At 36.5% G+C, this 26,920-nt stretch overlaps 2 protein-coding genes across 3 annotated transcripts; one reads left to right on the forward strand and one right to left on the reverse strand.

The window, feature by feature from the left end:
- Positions 1–3,378: 3,378 nt before the first annotated feature.
- Positions 3,379–15,642, forward strand: LOC133872626 (uncharacterized). 2 transcript variants are annotated; one of them, XM_062310215.1, is made up of 10 exons: positions 3,482–3,506; positions 5,306–5,393; positions 5,728–6,785; positions 10,977–11,652; positions 11,812–11,895; positions 12,884–13,132; positions 14,479–14,576; positions 14,769–14,868; positions 15,005–15,103; positions 15,194–15,642. In XM_062310215.1, exons 3-10 carry the CDS (start codon positions 5,731–5,733, stop codon positions 15,254–15,256), a joined length of 2,424 nt encoding a protein of 807 aa, XP_062166199.1. In that variant the 5' UTR covers positions 3,482–3,506; positions 5,306–5,393; positions 5,728–5,730; the 3' UTR covers positions 15,257–15,642. The 2 variants fall into 2 exon arrangements, with proteins under 2 accessions (XP_062166190.1, XP_062166199.1); XM_062310206.1 differs by lacking the exon at positions 5,306–5,393 and having other exon boundaries at positions 3,379–3,506.
- Positions 15,643–17,127: 1,485 nt separating this feature from the next.
- On the reverse strand, positions 17,128–23,327 carry LOC133872638 (3-ketoacyl-CoA thiolase 2, peroxisomal). The gene is made up of 14 exons (XM_062310220.1): positions 23,049–23,327; positions 22,572–22,648; positions 22,340–22,424; positions 22,078–22,204; positions 21,861–21,959; positions 21,692–21,759; positions 21,474–21,581; positions 21,314–21,391; positions 21,075–21,207; positions 20,885–20,981; positions 19,110–19,233; positions 18,917–19,025; positions 17,479–17,562; positions 17,128–17,363 (listed from the first exon to the last, which is right to left on the reverse strand). The coding sequence occupies exons 1-14, from the start codon at positions 23,133–23,135 to the stop codon at positions 17,254–17,256; spliced, it is 1,386 nt and encodes a 461-aa protein (XP_062166204.1). The 5' UTR covers positions 23,136–23,327; the 3' UTR covers positions 17,128–17,253.
- Positions 23,328–26,920: the final 3,593 nt, after the last annotated feature.

Here is a 26,920-nt window from a genome sequence, read left to right on the forward strand (position 1 = left end):
GATAGAGAGAGAAGCAAATCTAAAGGGAAAAAAAATAATACAAAATTGGTCATTTTGGTTAATTATTACCCTTAAAATCAAACAAGTTAATTTGAAATCTCTTTCAATTTGTAAATTTTCATTATTTATTATATCAAAAGAGATAACAAATTAGTCCAAAACAATTTTCTCGGATTCATTTATATTAAACAAAGGGAAAAGTATAAAATCGGTTCATGTAGTTGTACCAATTTGCAATAATCTTCATCAGGCCTAAAAAATAGCTTAAAATTCTCCGTGGTAAATATAAGTGGCAAATAACCTTTCACCCCCAACTTCCGTCTATAATTTTGACGGAAACCCTCAATGTGCCACATCAGCACCAATAATAATATGACACGGGTCTTATTTGATAAAAAAATATTAATATAAAAAAGAATAGAAAAGAAAAGAAAAAAGACCAAATTTTATGAGGGTTGTCAAACCACCCCAATATTGGCAAAAGGGGGTGACTAAATCACCCTTAGATCAACCTCTCTTAGATTCAGCCAAAGCAGGTGGCTGAACCACTCACATGGCTTTAAGGTGGTTCAACCGCCCCTTCTAGCCAATCTGTGAATGCTTCGACTACTCCATAAAACTTTGTATCTTCTTCTTCTTCTTCTTCTTTATATTTATATTTATTTTTACATTTTTTTTTTATCAAATGGGACACATGTCATATTATCATGGGTGCTTATTAGCATACCGATGGTTTCGGTCAAAATTTCTTATTCTTCTTCTTCTTCTTTCTTCAAAATGGGAGACATATCATATTATCATGGGTGTTTATTGGCATTACCACAATGAGTTTTAAGCCATTTTTAGACCGTAGGGAGCTTTTTGTAAATGGGTGCAATCACATAAAAGGGTTTTGTATATTTTTTTGGGTTAAATACAATTCATCCCCCAAAGTTGTTAGCCATTTTTAATTTGGTTACTAAAGTTTAAAAATTTGCAATGTATCCTCCCAAAGTTTCAAAAAATTTCAATTCAGGCATTCTGTATGGTTTAACCGTCAAACCAGACGAAATTTTGACCACGTGCGTGTCACGTAAATTTTTTTAGGCAAATTTGTCTCTTTAGGGGTGGCTGCCCAACCACCCCTTAGTATTTTCTTTCTTCTACCTTTTTTTTTTTAAAAAAAAATAAAAAAATAAAAAAAAATTATTTTTATTAGATTTTACAATTTTTTATTTTTAATGGACACGTGTCAGCTTCTTATTAGGTGTGACGTGGCACCCATAAAGAACAAGACGACGTCGTTTCGAGTGAGGGTAAAACGGATAAATTTGCTTAAAAAAAGTCACGTGACACGCACATGGTCAAAATTCCATCTGGTTTGACGGTCAAACCAGACAAAATGCTTGAATTGAAATTTTTTGAAACTTTAGGGGGGCACATTGCAAATTTTAAGCTTTGGTAGCCAAATTGAAAATGGCTGATAACTTCGGAAGGGTGAATTGTATTTAACCCTATTTTTTTCCTAAAATAAATTATCTTAAATCAACCCATACAAGTAATACAAGTTAAGCTAGACAAAGTTTTCCTCTGATCTATATAAAAGGAAATTCACCAAATCAAATATATTAAACTGGCATTTATCCAAAATGCATGTGATTTTCACAATGCAGGACAAAGATTTTCTTCAATCTAGGTTGAACGAAATTCCTCCGATCCAGTTGATTAAATTGACATATGTCCTTAGAGTACATATCTTCACATGCATTTTTTTTTTTTACATATGTCCTTAAAAATTAATGTGAGAAATCACATGTTATTAATCCTATTAAGTGATGTCTGTTAATCTTATTAAAAATTGCATGTGAGAATCATCTACTCTAAAGATATATGTTATTTTAATAGATTAAGTTAGAAGAATTTCTTTCAATCTAATTTGGAGAAACAATTTGTCATAATTAAACTTGAAATAAACGCCGTCTACATTTTAATGAAGTTCTTCTATATTATGCTCAAAACTAGGGTTGAGCATGGGGCGGGGATGCCTGTTTTTTGGCCCCGCCCCACAGGGGTGCGGGTTTCCCAAAGGGAACCTGCACCCCGCTAAAATCCCCCTGCATCCGTGCAGGGGGATGGGGATGGTGAGGGGATTCGCGGGTATGCGGGGATTCTTACGGGTATAGAACACCTAAACAAAGAAAAAATCTAAACAAATAAAAAATCTAAGAACTCATCTCCATAAATAAAGAAGATTCTGTGAAGAAAAAGATAAGAAGGAAGAAGAGAAGAAGAAGGGCTACGGCGCTAGGAAGAATAAGAATTTGGAAGAAAAGGAAAATATATGAGAGAGAGAGAGGGGGGGGGGGGGGGGGGGAGGCTATGATTCTGTGAAGAAGAAGAGAGAAAGAAGGAAGAAGAGAAGAAGAAGGGCTACGATGCTAGGAAGAAGAAGAATCTGGAAGAAAAAGAAAAAGAAAATATATGAGGGGGGGTTGTGATTCTGTGAAGAAGAAGTGCTATGGCGCAGGAAGAAGAAGAAGAAGAATCTGGAAGAAAAAGAAAAAATATATTTATGAGGGAGGAGGGGGGAGGTAGCGCTCTAACACTAAAAATTAGTTTTATTTACACAGGGAGGGGCAGGGATCTGGGAAAAAAAAAAGATTAAACCCGCGCCCCGCCCTGTCCCACACGGGTTGGTTAAAATTCAACCTGTACTCGTAAAAAAAAAACATTAAAAATTGCATTTTTAGGGGCGGGTTCGCGGGTTTTTGCTCACCCCTAATCAAAACATAAGATATGATGAAACTATTTTGAGTTTTTCTTTGATTTTGATTATTTTCTTTTTGGGGAAACTACCTTTTAATTATCTTAACTATAATCCTTTTGCAATGTCCCCCTACCTCTAATGTTTTAATTTTTATAGTGTCCTCCATAACCTATTATCAGGGCTGTAATGTCTCCCTTCCGCGACAAAAAATAACAAAAATATCCTCCATAAGATAAAAAATAATGTAGTCATTTTGTATCTTATAAAAAGTATTTTTGTCATTTCATATCACATAGGGAGACATTGCAATCTCAATGATAGATTGTCAAAATTGAAATATTGAGGGAAACATTAAAAAGAAAAAAAAAAAAAGAAAAAAGAAAAAGAAAAAAGAAAAAAGAAAAAAAAGAAGAAAAAAATGGTTAAGAGGGGTAAATCTCAACCCTTTCCTATTTTTGGGCCGGGGGGGGGGGGGGGGGGGGGGGTGGGGTTGTTATTCTCTGGGTCGGAGAAAATAAACAGGCTGGGCTGGTACGGTTTGGGCCTCAGGTTTTTCTCTCCCATTTCAATTTGCAAAGAAAGAAAATTAATGCTCAAGCTCAACCTAACCTAACCCAACTAGACCCGACCCATTGATAGCCTGGAGCGAGACAAAACCATGGGCTCAAGGGACGGAGCGATAGGAAGATACAAAATATCGTACTTGAATTCAACTTCGGTGCTTCTTTCTCTCTTGGATTTGAACCTCCAACAAGATCAGGTATTGATTTTCGTTTTTTTTTTTTTTTTTTTTTTGCATTCTTTGGGTTTTAAATCTCAGTTTCCAATTTTTTTTTTTTTTTTTTTTTCCTTTTTTCTTTTTGAATTGAATATGTTTTCTTGTTGCTCTATTTGTAATTCACTCCAGAATTTGTGATCAATTTATAGTTAATTAAGCAATTTTTATTTGAATTTCAATCAGAATCGTTATGGAATTAGTTATATTTATTGTTTGATGGAGATTGAACCTGCTTTGGTTTTCTCATTAGTTTTTTTTTTTTTGTTAGACATTCTAATTTTGTTTTTTTGTTTTTTTGGTTGTCTACCAATCATTTGATGTGGTAAACATATTCTGTGAATTTCATTATCTGGGTATGCATGACATGATGGGTTGCATTTTTTAAAAAAAGTCTTTTTTCCCCCCATCATAGAGCTTGAGTGAATTTGTAATTGATAAAGCTTATTCCAAGTTTGCTGTGTTTGATGATTGGTGAAAATGTCCAAGGGCAATCAAGCTTGCCTAATTTTAAGCCCATTTTGGAATAGACAGGTTCATGTAACAGTCTCTCAAACCAGCCACTATTATTATTTTCATGCTTGTTTTTATTTTGTGAGTATTTTTTGTTTTATTTTATGAAGATCTTTACAGTTAATGGCTCTATCTTGACTTAGCCTTTTTTGCTTTCACTTTTTTTTTTTTTTTTTTTTTTTTTTTTTTTTTTTTTTTTTTTCTAGCTGTATATCTCTGTTACAATCTTTCTTTCTTAGGGCTTTGTTCGCCTTACACGCAATTTATCCATGTATTTCATGCTGCCCTTACACTTTATATAGTTCTTATTTCTTTTTTTGTTTGGATGAATAGGCTTTCATTAGAACCAACAAACGAAATACACACCAGAATTAACTGGTTCTCAACTCAAAAACTACAAAGAAAACTCCATACTACTTACATTTCACCTCAAACTCACAATATCAAACCCTTTAAAAGGAAAAACTCAATTATGTACCTACAAAACCACCAAACCAAAACATCAACTCAACTTAACCGGTGAGCACTTTCTCAGATACTCCCCAGCGACAGCAGAGGGCTCTGTTAGTAGCCGTATTAACAAATTTACGAGAACCCATAATACGAGTCCTTACCTTCCAATCGACCCTTTTAAGAATATACTCAGAATTCAACTTATTATTATGACGAATATCATTCCTGTGCTTCCGGATATAGTTCTTATTTCTTTAATATTGTTTTCAATCCGAGCCCTGTTATGAGGTTAGTATTTATATGAAGCTTACTCTTTACATTCTTTGAAAACCTGTTGAGTCAATCTATTAAAAAGTTGTCTATTTTACTTCTTGTTCTCATAGTGTTTTCAAACATGATCCATATCATATTGCTGCTAATTTCTTGAAAAGTATAATTGTACTTATCCTTTTAATCATAATAAACAAAGTAATAAAAGAAAAGAACAGATCTTTACATTTAAACCTTTTTGAGTGGATAGTGTAATGCTTCTCAAGTTATGTGCAGCTGTTGCGAGGCTATTTTCACTCTTAAGATTCAAGGAGAGGTTTTGCAAGATTACTATCTTCTATGCAGAAAAGTTCCCTCTTCTTTGTCTCCTTTATATGTTTGTATGCATGTACACAACACAGAAAATATCTCTCAATTTAAATTTTCTTGAACCAATTCATCCAAATAGTTAATTAATTTTTTTCCTAGTTAAGTTTGCATGTTCTGTACTTCTGAAGTTATTAACTCCCTTTCATCTGAGCCTTGCTCTTTCTACATGTCAATGTCAGGATGCTAACATACCTTGATGTCAGCATGCTCACAAACGTCTATGTGCTAGTACTGGTTTCTTTGAATGGGCACTGTTGAAATTCGTTGGTACGGGTCATTTGCAACACTTATATGTAGCATGGTGTTTGGCATGTTGCTTCCACTAGATACAGTGGCCAATTATACCATAATTGGGACTTATATTTTTCTTATACGAGTAATTGTTATTTAAGATTCTACACTTGAGTGTTACTTAAAAAAAAAAAAAAGATTCTACATTTGAGCGTTGCTAAGTGAAACATTTTTTTTGGTTGTTGTTTATAGTTCTTTTAAGAAATCTATGTTACGTATAGAATTTGCTTGTTAGATGTAGCGGCTGCTGAATTTATTGATTGGATTTGATTTCTTGGATTTATTTATTTATTTTTTTTAATTCACACAGGATATGGAGGAAATGGACATTGATGAGGTAGTCGATGTTCCTGACACGCCTGATAGGTTAGCTGCCCGTCATATTATTGGTAAGGAATGTGTTGGAAGAGAAAGCAATTCGTCATTAGCTGCTTCTTTGAGGAATCCTGATTTTGTGAATGGCAAATATATGAATGGGCTGAGGGGCCAGGGTAGGCTGGTCAATGATAATGTCCAGAACAGAAGATTGGTTATTCGTTCTCGCAAGAATCTCAGCAATGATGAACCTAAGGGTTGCGGCAACTCCCTTGTACTTTCCCCTTCAGAGAACTCCGATGCTTCCCAGAATGCTCACTTATTTAGAAGACCAGTAAATGACAAAAGCTCCATTCATAAGACCAAGCATTCTATTGGAACAGAAAACGTGGATAAAGGGAAAGGAATATGCACTAAATTTCCCTCTAAATCATCTGGTTGTGAAGAAGGCACTGCTTTTTCAGATTTAACTGAACAGAATGGTCACACACAAAAGCCCAAAACAATATTTCCACATGATCCATTTAAAGATCTTCTGGTTGAGGATAAGAGAAAAGAACAAATACTGACCATTGATGGTTCTTCTTCAAATCGTATTCTAGATTCTTCAAAGGCATCCAGCAATGCCTATAAGGGAAAGGAAAAATTAGAGGACAATGCATCTAAAGGTCCTGAATTGGCTGTGGCTCATGGAAAAGGGGCTAATATGTCCAATGATCCTCAGCATAAGACTGAAAAACAAATGTCCAAGCCTGTTCAGTCTCTTACCCTGCCAAGAGTCAGTGGGCAAAAAAGGTTGGTTCGCAATGGGTGTATCTCACCACAAAATATAGCAACAAGGGCAAAACAATTAGCTGAGGGGCCGAGTACCGGTTCCATTGCCAAACAGAGTCCTTTGGGGGTTGTGGTTTCCAAAAGTACACCTTGTTTGATAAATATTAAAGACATAGTTTCAGAAGACAATAATGGTGATAGAGTGAAAGGAAAAGGTGTTGTAATTCATCCTTCTACATCAACGGAGCAAGGTGATAAAATTATTCATACAACTGGCAGGTAATTTGTTTACAGTTTAAAATGCTCGTTTCTATGCAGATACTCCTGATTGATTGCAATATTCTTGTTTATTTGGAAATAATTATTTTTTCTTTTTTAGCATCGCATCCATAATCTCATAAGCTTTAGATGACACGTAATACTTCCTAGGAATTTTAAAGGTATCCTGAAATATCAAGCTATACTTCTGTTGATATATATTTCTTTTTTCTAATCTTTCTGATATTTTCGGCAGGAGAATCGGTGTTTTTCTCATAAGCCTTTGTTTTTTCTGGGAAACTGGAAATTATTTCTATTTATTGAGGTGTATTTTGCTGTAAACTTTACAGACTCACTCTTAATCCTTTTCTTATTTTGTTAGTCTACGCAGCTAGATCCTAATTCATGTTGCTTTTTACTTGCTTCTTGCTAATTTTTTTTTTTTTTTTTTTTTTTTTTTTTTTTTTTTTTTTTTTTTTAAGTAAGAAAAACTTTATTAAAGAAAGCGTAAGGCGCTCCTAAGTTCACATGAAGTATACACAAAAACAACCAAAGCTAACCCGCAAAAACCCACAACACCAAGGCCCCAGAAAATGAAAAAACCAAAAACAAATTACAAAAGGACTCAACTAAGAATAAGACTACCCACTACCTGCCAAGGCACAACAAGCCTACAACATGCGTGCCTTGCCTTTCCTACCCCTAGAGGGATTTTTCGCGTCACCATAATTGATGGAGCTATGCAAATTCAGAAGCTCCCTTTTTCCTTTAGACTTATGGCGCGCAATCAACTGGAACTCCTCTTCCATGGCATCCCGAATAGCCATGGCCTCCTCCCCAAAATCTCCATCCATCACCCAATCTAAGGGCAAACCATCCCAATAATCATATTTTTCCTCCTCCCACACCACATTCTACCTGTTATGATCAAAACTGACTGGTCAATTCCGTGATTGGGAGAAACCATTTAAGCAACCACTCAAAGGGGAGGAAGGACCTACCGCCCGGCGATTGTTGACCTCCTGAGGCGACGTGGGAGGGACTGAAACTATCGGGGGAAGGTTGAGAATCCCCTTCCTAAAAAGGCCCTGATTCACTGGCGTCTCTGACTTCTTCAATAAAGGAGGCTTTGCCACCTTCTCCGCTGGCGGCTCTGCACCCGTAACCATCTTATCAGCGTGGCCAACAGACATCTTCACGGCTTCCAAGGAATCCGAAAGTATCACATCATTCCACTTCACAGATTGTCCTTCCCTTAGTTTTTTCGCCCTCCTGTAGTAACATTGAAAAGGCTTAGAAACCACCATGGGGAAGGGAGAACGCAGCTTCTCTCCCAAAACAGCTGCTCTAGCGAGAGACGGAGGGGTAGAATAGGGTTTAGGAATCTGAAGTGTCCCCAATGGAGTGAACTTAAAGACAGGAGCTGAAGGAGGAGTAGGATCCGCCGGAAAACCCAGATCTAGTGTCGGCGAATGGGGGGAACTGAATACTTTAGAGGCTGGACTCCGGCTAGAAAACACCGGAAACACCTAGGAACTGCTTGACTCACCCCCGGAAGAAGACTCCGTCCCTGTAACTGCCGCCGACGAGGGCTCCGACCTAAAAGAATCCTCAACAAAAACTAATGAAGCTGCACTCACGCCCTCTGTAGCTCCCAACGCTATAACCTCCAAACCCCCAGGAGGAAGCCGATTCAAAACCATCCTTGAAGACACCTCCGGTGTCGTCTTTGACAGGGATGGCGGTGGACAGGAAACTTTAGGTTTCCGCATGAGTCGGGCCACGCGGAAACCTAAGGGTTTTCGATTCAGCCCCGACCTGGCAAACCGGTCCAGAACTCTCCTTACAGCCCGACCTAATTTTTGCTGCCAAGAACCTGTCATCTCAGCTGATAATGGCAACTGCCACTCTAATGTTCCCTTATCATCTTTTCTTTTCTTACTGGCTATCTTTCGATGTGCTAAATAATAATTTTCGCATTAAAAGATGGACATAAAGTTAAAAACCAGATATAGGACATAATTTACCATCAGCTCTGTCCCTTTTGTTGCAGTATGTTGACTTCCTATAAGTGCAGTAATAAATGGTCAGTGGAGAGGTGTAAATATGCTTTTGCAACATGCCTTACTATTTGAGCAGTGTCACTAATTTCATATTTCCTAAGCGATGTCCATTCCCCCTTGAATCTGAATTGGGTTCTCTTACTCTCTCTTGGTAAACAACATATGCCTACAACTGGCTTGATTGCCCAAGATACAGAACACTATAACAAGATGGTCCGCTGTCTCTCAACTACATCCAGCACCAACAGTGGGACGTACTCTCTTGTTTGAAGAATACTTCCCATGGTAGTTAGTGCCACCAAAAAAGGGGAAAAAACTAGTAACTTATATGGTCGACCTGAATGGAGAATTTTCTTTCAAGGACTCTACCCACAAATCACCCCTCATAACAAAATAAAGACTTCGCACTAAAGTTCTGGTGGCTAGAAGGTTGCCATTCCATCTCAGCATCTCCTGCTCCTCTGAAATTAGTCTTACGCCTTCATGGCCAGTATTCTTTCAAGGAACTCAAACCCCAAATCACCCCTCATTACAAAATAAAGACTTCACATTAACCTTCTGCCTACAAAAAGGCAGCCAATCCACCTCATCATCTCCTGCACATCTAAAATTAGTCTTTTGCCTTCATGTAAGCACTGTAACTCCTCTTAATCCTGCTTCACTTGTGAATCTCGGGGACAATGTGTTTGATGAGACCGTTTTAAATGACTGTAGTCTGCCTTGGTTGGCTCCTTAAATGATGATTATCTGTATCTTCCTATAAACTGTACTCCATGACTTGGTGTCTGCTTCTTGTGATTTTTGTTTACCATTGTCAATTTTATATGGTTTAGGACTGCTGATTATCAGGTCTTTCTGATATATATTAGTTAACTTCCAACTTTCAGGCTCTGACTTTTCTGTTCTTTCCTGTTTCAAATTAGATTATATTATGCCAGAACCAATCCTTTTTTCCTTTTTCTTTTTCCAATAACACTTATATGTTTCTTTGCTGATTTCATACTTTCTGTCTCTGATTATCCTTTGTCGCTAGTTTTCTTGTTACAAGTTCTGCTGTAATTTTCATTCCCAAAGATCATATTTTCAGATCTGTCTTGAATACGTCATCATTGTGGAGTTTTATTCTGCTTGTGCCATAATACATATTGATATGGATCCAATATCAGCTTCTTGATATTAACTCCAAGGGGTTGGCTCAAGTGGTAAGAGCTTTGGTCTTTGTGGTAGTCTTATGAGGTCTAAGGTTCGAATCTCCTTAGGTACAAACAATTTTTTGGGGCCAGTCCGCCGGCAAAGCTAGTGTATTACCCGATCCGTGTGGATGGGGCACTTTACATGGGTTTGAGGTTTACCTGACAGCGGTGGGTATACGAAGTGGTCCTGCCTTGGAGGAGTTCCTTGTCATTAAAAAAAAATCAGCTTCTTGATATATATAATTTTTGCATAAATGTAAAATTGATTACCATTTTATTTTACTTTTTTTTTTTTTGCTTTCTTTTTGAGATGATGGCTAGTACTTTGTTGCAATGCCGGTAATTTAGATTATAGTTTTGATCATGCTTATCAACATAACAATTGCTGTTCGCTATTCAATGATCGTTTAGCTTGCATATCCAATCATCATATACTTCCTCCTCTTGACTTCACGAATTTACTGTCAGCACAATCACAACTCCTGTGTTAGTTGTGCACTTTTTAAAAATATTTTAAAGATTGATTTTGAATAATGAGCACTCTCTAAAGTTTAGCAAGCAGTGGTGTGTGCTTGCCTTGGACATGTAGGGGTTTACCTCTTAGGTCTTTGTTGAAATTGGCCTGTTCTTTTTTGGATGTATTTTTCGTTCTTATTTTGCCAATGCTTGGGCAATTACTGATTTTCAATTTCTTTGGTATACCATTTTTTGAAGATCTGGTATATATCATGACCTTTTTAAGTCTCTGAAAGTTTTAAATAGCACATGATAGAACAAGATTTTGAAGATATTGCCACTGTTAAAATTCAACCTTGTTTTGAAGATATGATACCGTTAAAAGTTTCAACAGTGTTTTGTTATTGTTGTTGCCAACATTTGTTGGATCAACTTAGATATGTAACTTTTTCAAGTGCTTGTATCCTGAGACCTTATAGTCTGCTATGCTTTTGGAGTAGGCCTGTCATTAATAATGAAGAGGCTGATGGAAGTAGTTATGCCAATGCATTTGGATGCTCAGAAGGATTAGGTGGTTGGAGAAGCACACGGAGTCGCTCAAGGTTTGCTGATCATCCCTTGTCTGACGTAGCTGTGTCTCTTTCTGGGACAATTGATGGTGTTGGAGGCTTAATTAGTCAGCAACATAAAAACATAACAGAGCAAAGAGATGCTGCTAGCAGAATAAACCGCAGGGCTCAATTTGATTTTGCAAAAGAATCAGATGCAGCTCAAACAGCTTCCAGGATTGACTCTGAGGTTGAACGGGTAGCTGGACCACATCATGCTGCAAATACCCTTATTAGAAGGCAAAAGAAACATAAATTGACTTCAAGAAATCCTGGTGAATGCTCAACATCAGTTTCTGATGACTCAGATATTGTGTTTCTTGGTTCTTCTGGAGAGAATTCAAGACCATCCAGACTTCAGACTCGTCAAAATTGGGGCAGTTTGGACCCGGTTATTGAAGTTGATGAGTTATCACCTGAAATGAGACGAACTATCTCCCGTGGTTTAGAATGCATAAATAATGATGACTCAGATGCTAGGGCAAGACAAGTAGAAGCAGATGAAATGTTGGCGAGGGAACTCCAAGAACAACTATATCATGAAGAACCTGTGGTTGGAGGTGGTGGGGTAGGTTCCCAATCAGATGTTTCTTTTTCTTTTCTTCTTCTTCTTTTTTTATTTATTTATTTATTTATTTGCTGTTGTTTTTGTTGTTGTTGAGTGTGTGTGTTTGGTAAGTAATGCTTCTTTCTTGCAAGAGTTTCATGTTTCTCAATCTTTTTGCAGATTGATGAAAATTTAGCATGGGTGCTGCCCCAGGAGGATGTTCTCCATGCTGCTTCTGGTGGAAGTCACGTTGAACCACATCCTGTGAGTGAGCCTCTTTTTTTTTTTTTTAGTGATTTACTGATACCTTGAAATGCGCATCAAGTATGATGTTAGTCACTGAATTACTGCTATCGGATATTTATCAAGAAATTTCATATTGAAAATTATGAACTGGTTTCTTCATTTAGCCTTGGTTGTAAAATTATGCATATTCATGACTTGTCATGTCAACAAACGGGAGGCCTCTATAATTTGATGAAGCAAGGATGGACAGTACTCCAGCATGTAGTGGTGATAATTTTTGCTATATTAAAAAATCCATAGATAATATTGAGAGCTGCCATTTAGCTGAGCTAAGCCAAGTTTTTAAATGTTTGAGATTGGTTTGTTTAATTTTGTATTGAGTACAAGCCAAGCTTGATTGATTTTTATATTTTTACTATGCATGAGGTTGTTCATGAGCTTGCACAACTTAACTTTTTTTTTTTTTAACCTCCAAATATGTGAGTAAACATTGCATCTAATAATTCAGACTTTCACACAATCCTACACTTGTGAAGTCACAGGTTTATCCCATCCGGGTGCATGATGGTATGAGTTGTGTATTTACCTGTCATTACGAGAATGGTGTAGCAGGTCCAAACATAATTTTTGGGCCCTACTAATTCCAACTTTGTTAAGAGGTATGTGGAAAAGATTGTGCAATATATTATAAGGGCCTACAAAAGGAATGATTGTCTTTCAGTACGTGGATTTGTGAAGATATTTATTTTGCATCAGCACCTACTACTAAGTTTCACTCAAAAGCAGGATCGTATCAGCCTGGTGACTGATATGTTTTTTTTTTTTACTAGAATATGTATGAATTAATGTTTACACAATTTCCAAAATGAAGTTTATCCCTGGTAAATGGACATCTATTTGCCAGCATACTTGGCATTTGTTTTATGTATACTTGGTGTATTTTATTCTTTGCTGGACTGTTCTACTAGGTTTCACTAACAGTTCATTTCGTTTGCATGTTTGTTAGAGAGGCTCATCGGTATCACATTCATATAGACAACCCCGGTCACGGCCTTCTCAAAACCCATCAATTAGAAGAGGAGCCCAGGCTCGAGCTCCCACCTCTAGTCGACTAGCACAGTTGATGCGAACCCAGGCTCGAGTTCCTACCTCTAGTAGAATAACACAGCTGAGGAATCACTTTTCCAGACATTCTCCTACAGTATCATCAAATAGAAGGAATCTCCAGTTTCCTATGGACATGGATTTAGACATGGTATCTCTCTCTCTCTCTCTCTCTCTCTCTCTCTCTCTCTCTCTCTCTCGTCCTTCTATCCCTTCTGTTTCTTTTTTCCCGTTTCTTTATGCTGTGATATGATGATGGAATATAAATTGAAAAGTTATTTTGATAGTTTAGATGATCTAGATGTAATAGACATATGTGATGGTATATAGATCATATTACATTGCTATCCTTACTTATCAAAAAAATGGTATGGCTATTAGGAAGTTTGAATGTGTTTATGGTTTGAAAATTCAACTCATGGATACCATGGACATTAATTTTTGGATAGCATTTTGAAAGTGCTATTTTTGATGCATTAGGCTATGTGAAAAATGTAAAAGGAAGCTCTTCATGTTTTGTTAGAAAAAGAAATGATAAAAGGGAGTCTCATATGTGGCCCACTTGAGCAAATTTGAACTACAAGTTTGTTTAATTCCCCTATTTTGGTTATACAGTAACTCTTTAGTACTAGGGCAAGGTATTTTTCTGAGTAGGAGAGACATGTATCGCGCCCATTTGCATTTAAAGCTTGTGAATTAAGGCTTTCTGGTGATCTATGTGTTGAAGCAGCATTAAATACATGGTTTTCTTATCATTTTGAGGAATACCTATGGTTGTTATTACTACCCTAGTTTTGGATGAGAGAAGATAACTTGATTTTGTCATATTGACCTTTCCATTATTATTTTTCTTTTTTGAACTTCTGATTTTGTTTTTAAACAATGATTCTATTATAAGTTACACATTACAATTTAATGTTAAGAGGCAGTTTGACTTTTTTATCAAGGAAAAAAGGTTTAATTATATAAAAAACCGCTAAAGTTTGGCCTTAATTTCAATTTTTAATTGTATCAATGTCCATCCTGTAGTTTGAAAGTCATTGCAATCTGGATCCTCAATAATCCTCCACTAGCGAAAAGTTACATGAACCGCATTTAGGAATTTGGTCATTTGGATAAACAATCAAGCACTGTCTCCCTCTAATTGTATTTATTTGTTAGTGTTTTTTTGTGTGTGGAGTGCTCATGTGGATGGATTTTTTGGCGCTCAAAGTTTTAAGAGCGGCTCATGTCAGTCTTTGCTACTTTCAGTGAACGCTGACTCATTTAAGATTTAGTTTGTTATATTTTTGAAGCTATAGGTTGGTCAACACAATTTTCAAGGCTTAATTCAAAGTCAACGTCAAACTCTGGGATTTCTTATGTAATTACCTGAAAATAAAGAGAACACCTCTTTTGCTCTCTTGTACCGAGAGTTTCGATGCAAAGGTTGATTATGTTGTCAGTATGCAGGGGGCTATTTTAAAATGAATGCTGATCTCTTGCTTTCTCATGCAGAGACTTGATATATTGGAAGCATTAGAGGCTGCGGTCGGGGACCTTAGTGATATGAGTATGTTCAATCACATCTTTCAAGTTCAGCGTGATTTCAATGAGTAAGATTTTATTCTGTTTGTTAATTAATCTATATTTCCTGCTAACTCTCTTTGATTAATGTTTAATGAATCTTGGAGGGTTTTTTTTTTTTTAAATCTGTTTCTTATCAACAATAATATATTTCTATTTTCTTCTAGATTTACTGACAAAATTTTTAACTATATTTCATATCTCTTTTCATTTTTTTGCAGAAATGATTATGAAATGTTGTTGGCCCTTGATGACAATAATCACCAACATGCCGGTGCATCTGTCAATCAGATTAATTGTCTGCCGCAGTCTACAGTACAGGTAGGTGTAGGGGTGTGTGTGTGGAGAATGAATGGATCAGGGTAGTACTTTTCTTTATTGTGGGTCATGCACTGATTAGTCAGATCTGCAGAATTATTTTGCTAATTCATGCTGTTCTGTTTTCTGTGCTTCTCAGACTGACAGCAGTGAAGAAGCTTGTGCAGTTTGTCTTGAAATCCCAACTATTGGAGAAACCATTCGCCATCTCCCTTGCTTACACAAATTTCACAAAGATGTAGGAATTCTCTTTTTCGCAAAACACAATTGTCTCGCAAAATAAGCCAACAAACATCTGACTATTTCTTTCTTTCTTGACACTTGACAGTGTATTGATCCATGGCTGGGCAGGAAAGCATCATGCCCAGTTTGCAAGTCTTCCATCACTTAGTTTGCTGTGGGATTCTAGTACTTGAGTAATCATGTTACAATGAATGACTTCACATCTGCAAGCATTCTCATTTTGGGGCTGAGGTAATCAGTAGTTCAATCATATTGGTCTACCCATTGGATGATGTTGTAAGGGAAATTATGCAATGGCAGAATGCTGTTTGTACTTTTGTTCCATTAGGTCTTAAAATCAATTAATAATTTTAAGACAAGCTTACATTTGTATGAGTCATGGAAAATTTCTTTCTCAATGGTGCTGACAAGGTTGCCACAACCATTGTCTCCTGTGGAATTGATCTATGGGCTCCTTTTCAGCTTAGGATGTATACTTGAGTTTGAAGTTTTCAGAAGGGTCCCCTGAACCTGAACAACTTGGAGTTAAGTTAACTACCGTGTTATGATAACAAGTTGGACCCAAAAATAACAAAAGCGCTTTTCGTTACTACAGATCCGTAATTCCTAGGTAGCTCCTTGCTTGAAGGTGATGATTTCTAATCTCATCTGAGCTTAAATATGCGTTGAACCATGCGGCCGATGTCATGTCTTATTGCCCTTTGGTCCCTTTATTTTGTTATTTTCCAACACAAGGGCGTAAATGTAATGACGAGTCTGCTGGTGTCAGTCGCATCATCGGAATCTGGTCGACCTTTAATTGAAAGAACAGGAAGAAGAAAAAGGAATTTAGTCCACAAATGGAATGGGAATAATATTGATTAGAATTCACCGAAAATTTCAAAATACTGGAACAACTCTTTTATTTCTTTTGACACTTATTTCAGGTGCTAGACAATTGAAATTTTATAGCGTACAAAATTCAGTGTCCATAACAGCCAATGCTGGGGGACATTATTTGCCTTTTTTGTTGTCTTGTTCCTGTCCGTTAGGTTTCGCTCTTATTTAGCAGTGTCATGAAATCTAAAATTCTTCAGAAATGCTCCTTGTAATTATGGGAATATTGTTTAATTGAGACTATTTAGTAATAATGGACCAAATTTAGTAAACCAATCTATCCATTTGATTCCTACTAACTTTACTGCTGTGTTAAACAGTATTGAATAACTAATACAATTCCTACCTATCCCCAAAAAAAATAAAAAAGAAAGAAGAAAGAAGCTTATACAATTCCTGTGTTTTAACAAAGATTTGGAATTGCATTTTAAGGATACGTACGTTTATGGATTGCATTGCATGGTTACACTTCAGCAATTTGGTTTTGGGCGCTAGAATAGATGCAACGAGGACAATCCATGAACAAGTCTTTCTCCTCGTCCCAGCATGCACCATGCACCACCCACCATCTCTTTCTCAGCTTTTTTTCCAGAGAGCCATGTCACTCACAGTGCCACTAACTGGCATGCAAACACCACTAGTCATTTCCGTGGTGTCTGGAATCCAAACCATCATATGATTCAGTAATTGCCCTAAAGGGATAAAGCTTTATGGGGATTAAACACTCAAAAAACTGAAAAGTTCGACCATTTGATAATTTGCAGCTAGGACTTTCACTTCCGAGCCCTAGTCAATAAGATCTTAACCTAATCCTTACAACACCAAGTTAAGCAATTTCTTTTATACAAGTGCAAAAGACCCGCGTTCCCATGAAGCCAAAGCCTCAATGAAATCACAAGAAGAAAACAATCTTCACAAGAGGAGAAAACAAAGAAAAGAAATTGAAAAACAGACTAAAACCGTCCATCTGACAAATGGAAAGAGAGTTTTGAGTTTTGAAATTGAGAAAAACAAAAATGGGATTGGGTTGCCTTCCTCTCGTTGAGTCGTTGGAAATATACGCGTCTTAACACCTAACAACCATAACAAAAAGGGTTGAGCTTGATGATTCTGAAATGCAGAATGGGAGTGGAAGCGAAGAAATGTCAACTAATTACCAAGCCTTTCAAATAAATAACGCCATCTTTATTACAATGCTTTAAAAGGATTTTCAATCCCAAACATGACATTATTAATAGAGATTTCCAACCAGTGATAGATAAAAATGTTCTACCGAGTATCCCTCGATAAAAGATTGTTGCTTCCAACTGTCCGGGCGTTGCAGAACTCATCAACAGCGTCCCCTCGTTCAAAAACAGCCGCGGCCCCCATTCCTGTGCCTGAATTTCAGTTATAAACATTCGTGGTTAGCCACATACTCCAGCACGCGCTTGCATGAGCTCGGCTCACACTTACAGAGAGAGAGAGAGAGAGAGAGAGAGAGAGAGAGTGTACCTATGCACATAGATATAACTCCAAAGCGACAATCTTTGCCACGACGCTTCATCTCATACAACAGAGTAGCAACAGAGCGAGCGCCTGTGACAGCCAGAAGAGTCTTATCAAATTGATAAAAGAAAGCTTCGCACCATTTTATGCTCCAAAAAATATAAGTATGTACACCAATTTGAAGATCACATGAACAGACATCAAAATGATGCTCCAAACTTTGTTTCTGCAAATATGCATAAAGGGGTGATCCAGAGAGTAATAATCAACTACTATTTCCCTGGCACGAATCCAGCATCACTTCATAAAACCAACCATTTGTGCACATGTTGAACTCATTGGTTATCATTTGTGCACAGGGATATGTTTACTATTTGGGAGTTTTTTTTCTTTCTTTCTTTTTTTGAGGAACCCCTCCAAGGTAGGGTACTTTGTGTACCCACCCCTGTCAGGTAATCCTCGGATCCGTGTAAAGCACCCCCCCCCACACGGATCGGGTAATACTCCGACTTTGCCGGCAAGTTAGCCCCCAAGGAATTGTTTACACTCGAGGAGAGTTGTGCCCTCTCAAAATGAATCCTATTTCAGCTGTTACCTTCTCCATTATCAATTTAGTATTGGTGGCTTCTTATAATTTCAAATGAAATTGATTAATTTATTCTTAATTATAATCAGTTATAATCTAATTAGATTAACATGTGAAGTATGACATAAGTAATTAACATTTGAAGTATCATAAATTTACAAGAGTAATGCTACACAACTATTTTACAACTTTTAACACAAGTCAACATTTGATTGGAGCCAAATGTTACAGTCGTACGTCTAGCATTTTTCAACGTACAATGTCAATAGGATGAATTGTTTATGCAGCTTATTTATTGCTCTAAATTAATTGCTGTTAATCTTCACAATAACTGTTTAATCCCCCATCCCAAGCAAGCCTCACCACAGAGCAAGCTGTCAGTACAGGAACTAAAAACCACTATCTATTGAAACCCCACTTTCCTCGTCAAAAACACTATAAAAGGATCTAAGTTTTCCTTTGTATACTGGCATTCTAGCCCAATGAGCATTTGCCAGAAAATGATATCATGCCCGCAATATAAAACCTAATATAACAAAGATCCAACTACATGGTTAAGTCAATCATCAATAGCATCTCCATAAGACACTTCATACTGATGATAACTCAAATGACATGTTTAACAAATTACTATATCACCACATGCTTGCATCTGATATATATCTTGTAAATTTTTGTATTATTTCAGGTGCAATTACCATGTGTTGACCTCAACACTTGTGGCTCAAATGAATGTAGACATTCCATAATGTAAACCCTATAGAGTCCAATTACCTTTAATAGTTCCTGTCAGTAATACCCGGGTTTTCAAACTTTTAGGCAGTGTAACTCAAGTTAATTTGAATTTCTAGTGTATACCTGTTGCACCCAAAGGATGCCCAAGGGCCATAGCACCTCCATTCACATTTATCTTTTCTGGATCAAGCTCTAGCTTGTTACGGCAATACACAAATTGGGATGCAAATGCCTGCACAATTGCACATTTCCGTATTAATTATATATTCACAGTGCCTGGATACAAAATTAGAATTTCTTTCACATTTAATAATACCTCATTTATCTCGAAAAGGTCAATATCATCAAGCTCTAAACCAGCAGCCTTGACGGCAGCTGGAATTGCAACAGCTGGACCAACACCCATGATTGCTGGGTCGACACCAACAGCGACAAAAGTCCTGCACAACAAACAAAAGTGATTTTCTTAGTATAAAATAAGTAATGTCACTTGAAACAGAAGAAAAACACGGGAAGTAGCATCTCAACACACATTTACTTGATGAATTAATTTAGGTCCAATAAATCTTTTTTTTTTTTAGGGATAAGTAATATATATTCATTCAAAACGCAGAAGGGTGCAACCCTTATAAACAAGGAGTATATGAGAGAACTCCTAAATTATAGAAAAAGAAGATAACTCCAAAAACTCTAAAAAGTTTAAGACATGCACACTATTCTAGGCCACTTTCCATGTCTACAAGGATTGTAGCATCATCTTCTTTATCTCTAGCAATCCACTCTCATGATCTTCAAAACTATTTGTGTTCCGCTCTCGCAAAAGACATCGCATTAAACACAAAGGAGCCAACCTACAAATTTGCATACCATGACGATTTCTCGATTGTCGCCTCTAACTTCCCAACAAATCACTTACCCTTCGAAGCATAACCCAATCAACACCAAACAACTGAAGAAATGCACTCCACAATTCTGTTGCAACCTCACAATGAAGGAATATATAATCAATAGACTCCCCACACTTCTTACACATACAGCACAACTCCATTACAATAACATTCATCTTTCGTGAATTATTCAAAGTTAAGGTTTTTCCTAAAGCCGCTGTCCAAACAAAGAACGCCACTCTTAAGGGTTAAGAATTTAATTATCTCCATGAATGGTTATTAGATCAGATATATATCTGATCTAATAATGGTATATGTATGTATGTGTGTGTGTATATATATATATATATATATATATATATATATATATATATATATATATTGCAGAGTGAAGCTGAGAGAAATTCTCACCCTAAACTTGTTTAAGTCACAAGACTCATCACTAAGTTTTTGGGTTCTGAAGTATACTAAGGTGAGGTCACATTGAAGAGATAAACGAAAAGAAAAAAATGTTGCTTCACATCATTGTCCTGAAGAGCCTCTGACATTATAGAGCACCTTTTTTACTTTTTATTTAGTTATTTATTTAGCGAGGGTTCTGATGGGTGATACTGTGCTTGAAATAACATTAGTGGGGTAGGTTCCAGCATATACGTTGAAAGCAAATAAGCAGTACACAGAATACCATTGAAAACCAAGCACTAAAATAAACTAGGCTTCTGTTCCAAGAACTCGAATATGCCTGTATACCAGTGTAAGGGATATAATAGGTAAGGGATATAATTGTAATAATGGGCTTAATTGTTAGTTAGTTAGAAGATATATGAGGTATAAAAGCCCAAAGGGAGTGTAGAGATAGTGATCGAAAGTGTTTAGTGTTTTCTCAGAATTGTAGTTCTTGGAGCCTTTGGGTTGAGCTCGAATCACCCATTCTTCTTGGAGCCCGACTAAGCTCGAATTAGTCAACCTTTTATCAATTTCAATATACAGTTTATCCATTCCATTCTTTCATTCTACAGATCCATCAATATCCATTCCAATTTCATATCCATTTCCATCTATATCATAGAAAATATCCTAAAAAACAAGAAAGTACATTACAACCGGACCTTTCTTATTAAGCACATCTATGCACCACTGCTTCATCTCCAAGTCAGTGCAACTTATCACATTAATGAATGAGTTCTACACAAAAGTTACAAACCTGAATACACCAAGGATGGGTAATCCTTTTTGCAATGCAACACTTCTCTTCATGAGGAGAACAGCCCCAGCACCATCACTCACTTGGCTAGAATTGCCTATGATACAAGCACCAAATGATGAAATAGAATAGACTCAAATGAATACTAGTTCAAGACAAAAAAAAATCACCTGGGCTATGAAAATAATACCTGCAGTGGTGGTCCCATCTTTCTTGAACACAGGCTTCAGCTTTGCCAGGTCTGACAATGTTGCGTTAGGTCGAATCCCATCATCAACAGAGATTGTAACAGGTTTCTCCTCACCCGTTTTCGGGTCAACAATCTATTTCAATTAACTGGAGATCAGTGCCCAACAAAAATCATACATGCACCCGCACAAAAATGCTTGCATAAACAAATTCAGCTAGAACATCAGAAATAGTGGATACCTTGGTGGGCACAGGAATAATTTCATCTTTGAATTTACCAGAGGCAGTAGCAGCAGCAGCTCGCCTATGTGACTCAACCTAACATCACAAGCGTAAGAAAATGAATAGAAGAAAATTGCTTTAGACCATTATACCACCCTGACAGGTTCATTCAACTCACTGCAGCCTGATCTTGCTCTTGCCTAGTTACACCAAAACGATGTGCAATATTTTCTGAGGTGATACCCATGGGGAGAAGGCAATTTTGGGCTTGTTCAAAGATCTTTACCTGTCATTGTCAATGGAAGAAGATCACGTCAGAATCCTATGATCCTTCAGAAAAAAAAATTCTCACAAACAAATTTTGTTCATATAAGAGAAGAAGGCGAGAGAATATACTTTTGGGTTGACAGACCCGTCCCATGCCATTGAATCAACAGTCATGGATTCCAAGCCAGCTCCAATGCCTAAATGAAATGATAAAGATTAAGGGTCTATCTTCAAAGAAGATAACTCTACGACATCCTAAAAAAAGGAAGAAAAAGAAAAGAAAAGATGTACTCTTTACCAATATCATAAAATCCAGCTTTTATAGCAGCGGCCACATCAGCAACCGCCTGAAGCCCAGACGAGCATTGCCTGTTCACGGTCCTGACAGGCACAGTTTCTACGCAGAACAATTGTGACATTCATGACCAATAAACTAACTATAACTACGAAACTTATAAGCTAGGCTTCAAGGTGAACAAACTAAGCTTGCAAAAACTAAAATAATCGATAAATACCAGGGAAACCAGCATAGAATGCAGCCATCCTGCATTCACTTGCTCTTTGAGATCCCGGTGCCAACACCGTACCCACCACAATATCCCCAACCTCACTAGGATTCAGATTGGTTTTCTCAATCAATGCCTACACCAAACAATTATAACCAAAGTAAGCTACAACACAACGAACGCTAAGATACACCGACCAAAAAATCGGTTTTTCCCAGTCCTCCAATCTTGAATACCAAAAAGCAAGTGAACAAAGAAGCATAAAGTGCACCTTCAAAACCGGTGCTAGGAGATCATCGGGATAAGTATCCTTGAAACCACCACGCTTGGATTTGCAAATTGGAGTTCTGTACGCTCTGTGTAATACAAAATTCAACGAAACACAATTCGAAACAGACCCAATTAATTGAAAATTTTACGATTCGACAGTTTGCAAAAATAAAAAATAAAAAAATAAAAAAATAAAAACTCGGAAAGGTCATTTGCAAGACGGAGCAACTTACGCCACAATCACCACATCGTCCCCAAACACCGGAGTCCTGTGGTACGCAGCGCTATCCCCGGCCAGACATGCCGATGACTGTTAAGAATTTTCAACATCAATTAATTTTATTTTTAAGGAACCAAAATTAAATTTGAAACCATCATTAAAAAAAAACAAAAAAAAACTAAATTTGTATAATTAACATCAAGGTTCACAGCTTTCGGAGTAAACTTGAAAATAATAAGAAACATCATAGCCGATCATTTTTTTTTTTCCTTTTTTGGCAGCTAAAATTTATAGCTACGCATCTAATTTTTAGATCGAAATTTCAAAGTGTCCGAATCATTTCGATCGCTCAATAGTGTACGAATGCGAGAACAAATAAATCAATCCACCAACATAGCGAGCTACAGAAGTAATCAATCCTGAAACGAAAATAGCGGATCGGACCGAAACAAAAGAAAGGCAAAATCGAGAATCGGCAAATTGAACATACAGAAATTGAGGAATCGCTGCTGTAAACAGAGGAAGAAGGTCGGAGGTGATCCAGCAGAACTCTCTGCCTGTTGATAGCTTTCTCCATGTTATTTTCTTATCTTTCGCTGAGCGAATTGTGGAGGGGACTCGAAAACTAGGAAGAAAGATTGGGAATGGAGGTTTTGGTTCTTATAATAGTGTGGCTTTGGCGGTCAAAGAACGAAACGAGAAATTATTCAATGATTTTATTAGCAATATGGAAGGATGATTGTGTGTAGCTCTGAGATAAAATGGCAAGCGTCCGAAAAAGACGATCAAGATCAAGCGTCAGCAATATTGGCAGAGGATGGCAATATGGTTATCTTATCCTCTTTCTTCACTCTTACTTTCCGCGCGTGCTTGTTTCTACGGTTGGCAGAGCGCCACTTATTTTTTATAACGAGGAGGCTGATCTGACGCGCTTCAAGAGGCGTGGTTCTAATAAGTAGTTTACGATTGCTTCGGCAATTGGAACGCGTGCCGGATTGGGAAAAGCGAGAGAAATGACCTACTACTTCGGTGCTGATATTCAGGCTGATATGATACACCTGGTAGCATTCTATGACATGCCTTACAAGGTCTACTACCGTTGGATGAGATGGTCAAATTTCTCTTTAGAGGCTTTGATTGAAGCACAGTGAACAAATAAGAGAGAAGGAATTAAGAAAAAAAAAAAAAAGAGATTAATTTTAAAAACACAATTTTTATCTCACAACTATCCTACAAATTTATGTGGCAATCTCAACCAACTTTAAGACTATGGTTGACAAATTTTCAAACAATCTGCGAACACGAAATTATTGAATTAAAGTTTTGTATAATCGGGTTTTGAATCGTTTCGAATTAATCCGCTTAATAAAATGAATTAATCATGAGTCAACCCACTTAACCCATCGGCGACCTATTTGACCTGTATAATTATAAAATCAGTTTCCTTTTTCTTTTACAATAGAAAAATAAAATCTAAATCTAAAAGTAAAGCAAGTCGTAATTACTAAGCAACAGCTTCCATAAATCTCATTCACTTCCTTAAATGTATGAAAAACTCTTAAAAAAAAATTATGCAACAGGCTCCCTTAGTGTTCCCTAAACCAAAAGAACCAAAAATGTTGCCCTAAATCTATGTTAGAACTTTTGCTTCTCTTAACATTATTTTAATATAAAAATACTTGTTTTCCCTCTATTTTCTCTAGCATTTATTTGAAATAATATATAAATGGCTTTCTCTTTCCCCTAACATTTATTTAAAAGAATATTTTCGTGGTATAGATAAATAATGAGGAAGCTATTGTGAAGTTTAATTAAATAGGGAAGCTGTTGCTAATGCTCTTCCCTCTCTCTTTGTAAAGAAGTTCACCAGCTACAGTCAAAACCACAAACAACTGGGTTTCACTTTTCAGTTGCTTCAGGTCAAGGCTAACCATCAAATTCCCCCGGTTTGAACCAATACTAGTGTTTTGCATAAGAGAAATGTTATTTTACATTTTTAGTATATTTTTGTACATTTTTTTTTTTCCAAATTAACCATTGAATTTGTATGACCCACGTGTAGGTCCTACATATATAATGGTTATTTTAAAAAGAAAAAAAAAATGTATGGAAGGTGTATATATAGGAGCTCTCTTTGCATATAGCGAGAAGAAAATGTATGGTTTTGTCATTTGTGTGGTGTGTTTATTTTGCTTCTCCATAATAGCTTTTCCTTACGAGCAGCCGAGCGTGCACAAATTTCCTTATATGGGTGCAATTGTCAAAACTCCTTACTTATTAATCAAATACATTACTATGCCTATGAGTAATGATATGAATCATATTTTTATCGTTGTAAATTTCATGAATCTTTTAAAATTACAATTGGATCAAAATTTAATAGTGATCTATCATAAATCTTATAGTGATTTTAAAAGCCACATCAACTTTGAGATGATAAGAAAAGATGGTCCATGGCATTAATTACTCCATGCATATTTATGGGTTCTGAGTCGATAATTGATTGGAGTATAGAGACACTAATTTCTTTGAGTTATATGCCAAACATAAGGCATTTCTCGTCACTTACGGCTAAGGGACCCAAGAACATAATAAAGTTGCCAAAAGAATGAATAAAACACTGTTAGAAAATGCGAGATGCATGAGGTTAACTACAGGATTGCAAAAAGAGCTTTTGAGATGAGGTGGTTAATTATGTATGCTTCGTTATTGACCGATTTCCATTGGTAGTAATTGATTTCAACATTTCAGAAGAAATAGTCAGATAAATTGTTTGATTATTTCGGTTTTGAAAGTATTTGATTGTCCTATATACGTTCATGTGTGAAGTGGAGTGCGGTTGAAATTAAATCCAAAGTTAAGAAAGTGTATGTCTTAGTTTGAAAACTGGTGTTAGGGTCTGTGTAAGTTATGGATCTGGTTTCAAAGAAGAAAATTGTTAGCAAAAATGCGGTGTTTACTAAGCCTATATGCTAAGAAAATGTGAGGATAAAACATCAACTAACAATCAGAAAGGGAAACAAGTAGTGGAAGCAAAGTTTAATGACTAAAGTTTACCCATGGATAATAACAATGACGAACAATTTTCAAGAGACTCACAACATAAGAGCTCTATTCTTTAGTAAGAAGTAGATAAAAATGTGATTGAAAAGCACCATAAAAGTATGCATTTGAGAATACGATTTATTTTTGCCTTGGTAGTTGATAGTGGAGATTTATCGTCTGTCCATCATGATATGCCGAAAGAGGTACAGTCATTACAAAAAGGTAAAACATGGGAGTGGGTAGAATTACGCAAGGAAAAGAGGATTACAGTGTGCAAATGGGTCTATAAAAAAAAGAGGCAGATGAGAAATTTTTGTGGCCAATGGAACTGGTAAAGGAGCATGATGTTCTGTTTAAACCACGTCCCATGCTCAAGTTCAAGAGATGCTTGGACTTGAGGATTGTGATTGACCTGAGAGACTTTGGCAGAGACATATGGAGGAGATTCATATTGTTCTGATATGATGAAATTGAAGTCAAAGTAGAAATTTGTTGGGCGCGCAGACTTAAAGTGCATCATGTGGGTCTCGTTGCTTTTTCTTTTTTCTTTTTTTTTAAAAATTTTTTTTAAAATTTTTTATTTATTCCTTTTGGGTTTTGGATACTTTTCTCTTATGGATGGTGGAAAATTAACAAACAAGTGGTGGGCATGCAGGTAGCGCTGTGAAATGGAAAGAGAAGGTTTGGTCGATCAATTAAAAGTTGGACATTTGGCACGAGGCCTTTAAGGATTGGACCGTCTGTCCTTTAGTTGTCAGGAAATTGTCAAGTTTGGGCTGTTATAGCTAGAGCTACACAGGCCTACACGCTGGACCACGTGATCAGGACATGGGCTTCAGTAGCGCAAGAATAAGAAATAGAAATTAATGTGCAAGATATTTTTAACAAATTATTGCAAAAGAGCTAGATGGAACCTTAGAAAAAAAAAAAAAAAAATTAGATTAATGAATGTTATTCAAGTTATAGTGGTGCATTTGAAGATAGGCTAGGATTGAAATTAATTTGACTCCAATAGAAGAGGACTACTACTGATGTTAAGTGCAGGGTAAATTTCAGGCTCTATTTATTTTTTTAATTGTAGCATCCCAAATCTTAATTAAAAAAAAAAGGGTTGCCCAGTTTAATCATTTTGCCATTTTTTTTTTTGAAAAAAAAGAAAGAAAGAAAGAAGAAGAAGCGATAGAAAACATAATAGACTGAAAAACTAAAGATAAAATGTAGAAATAATAAAATAAGAAGACGAGATTTTACGTGGTTCGGTCTATGACCTACGTTCACAGGATAAAATTCAAAAGAACTATATTATGCTCTTACTAC

The sequence above is a fragment of the Alnus glutinosa genome, chromosome 1, assembly GCF_958979055.1.
Source record: "Alnus glutinosa chromosome 1, dhAlnGlut1.1, whole genome shotgun sequence".
NCBI classification, from domain to species: Eukaryota; Viridiplantae; Streptophyta; class Magnoliopsida; order Fagales; family Betulaceae; genus Alnus; species Alnus glutinosa.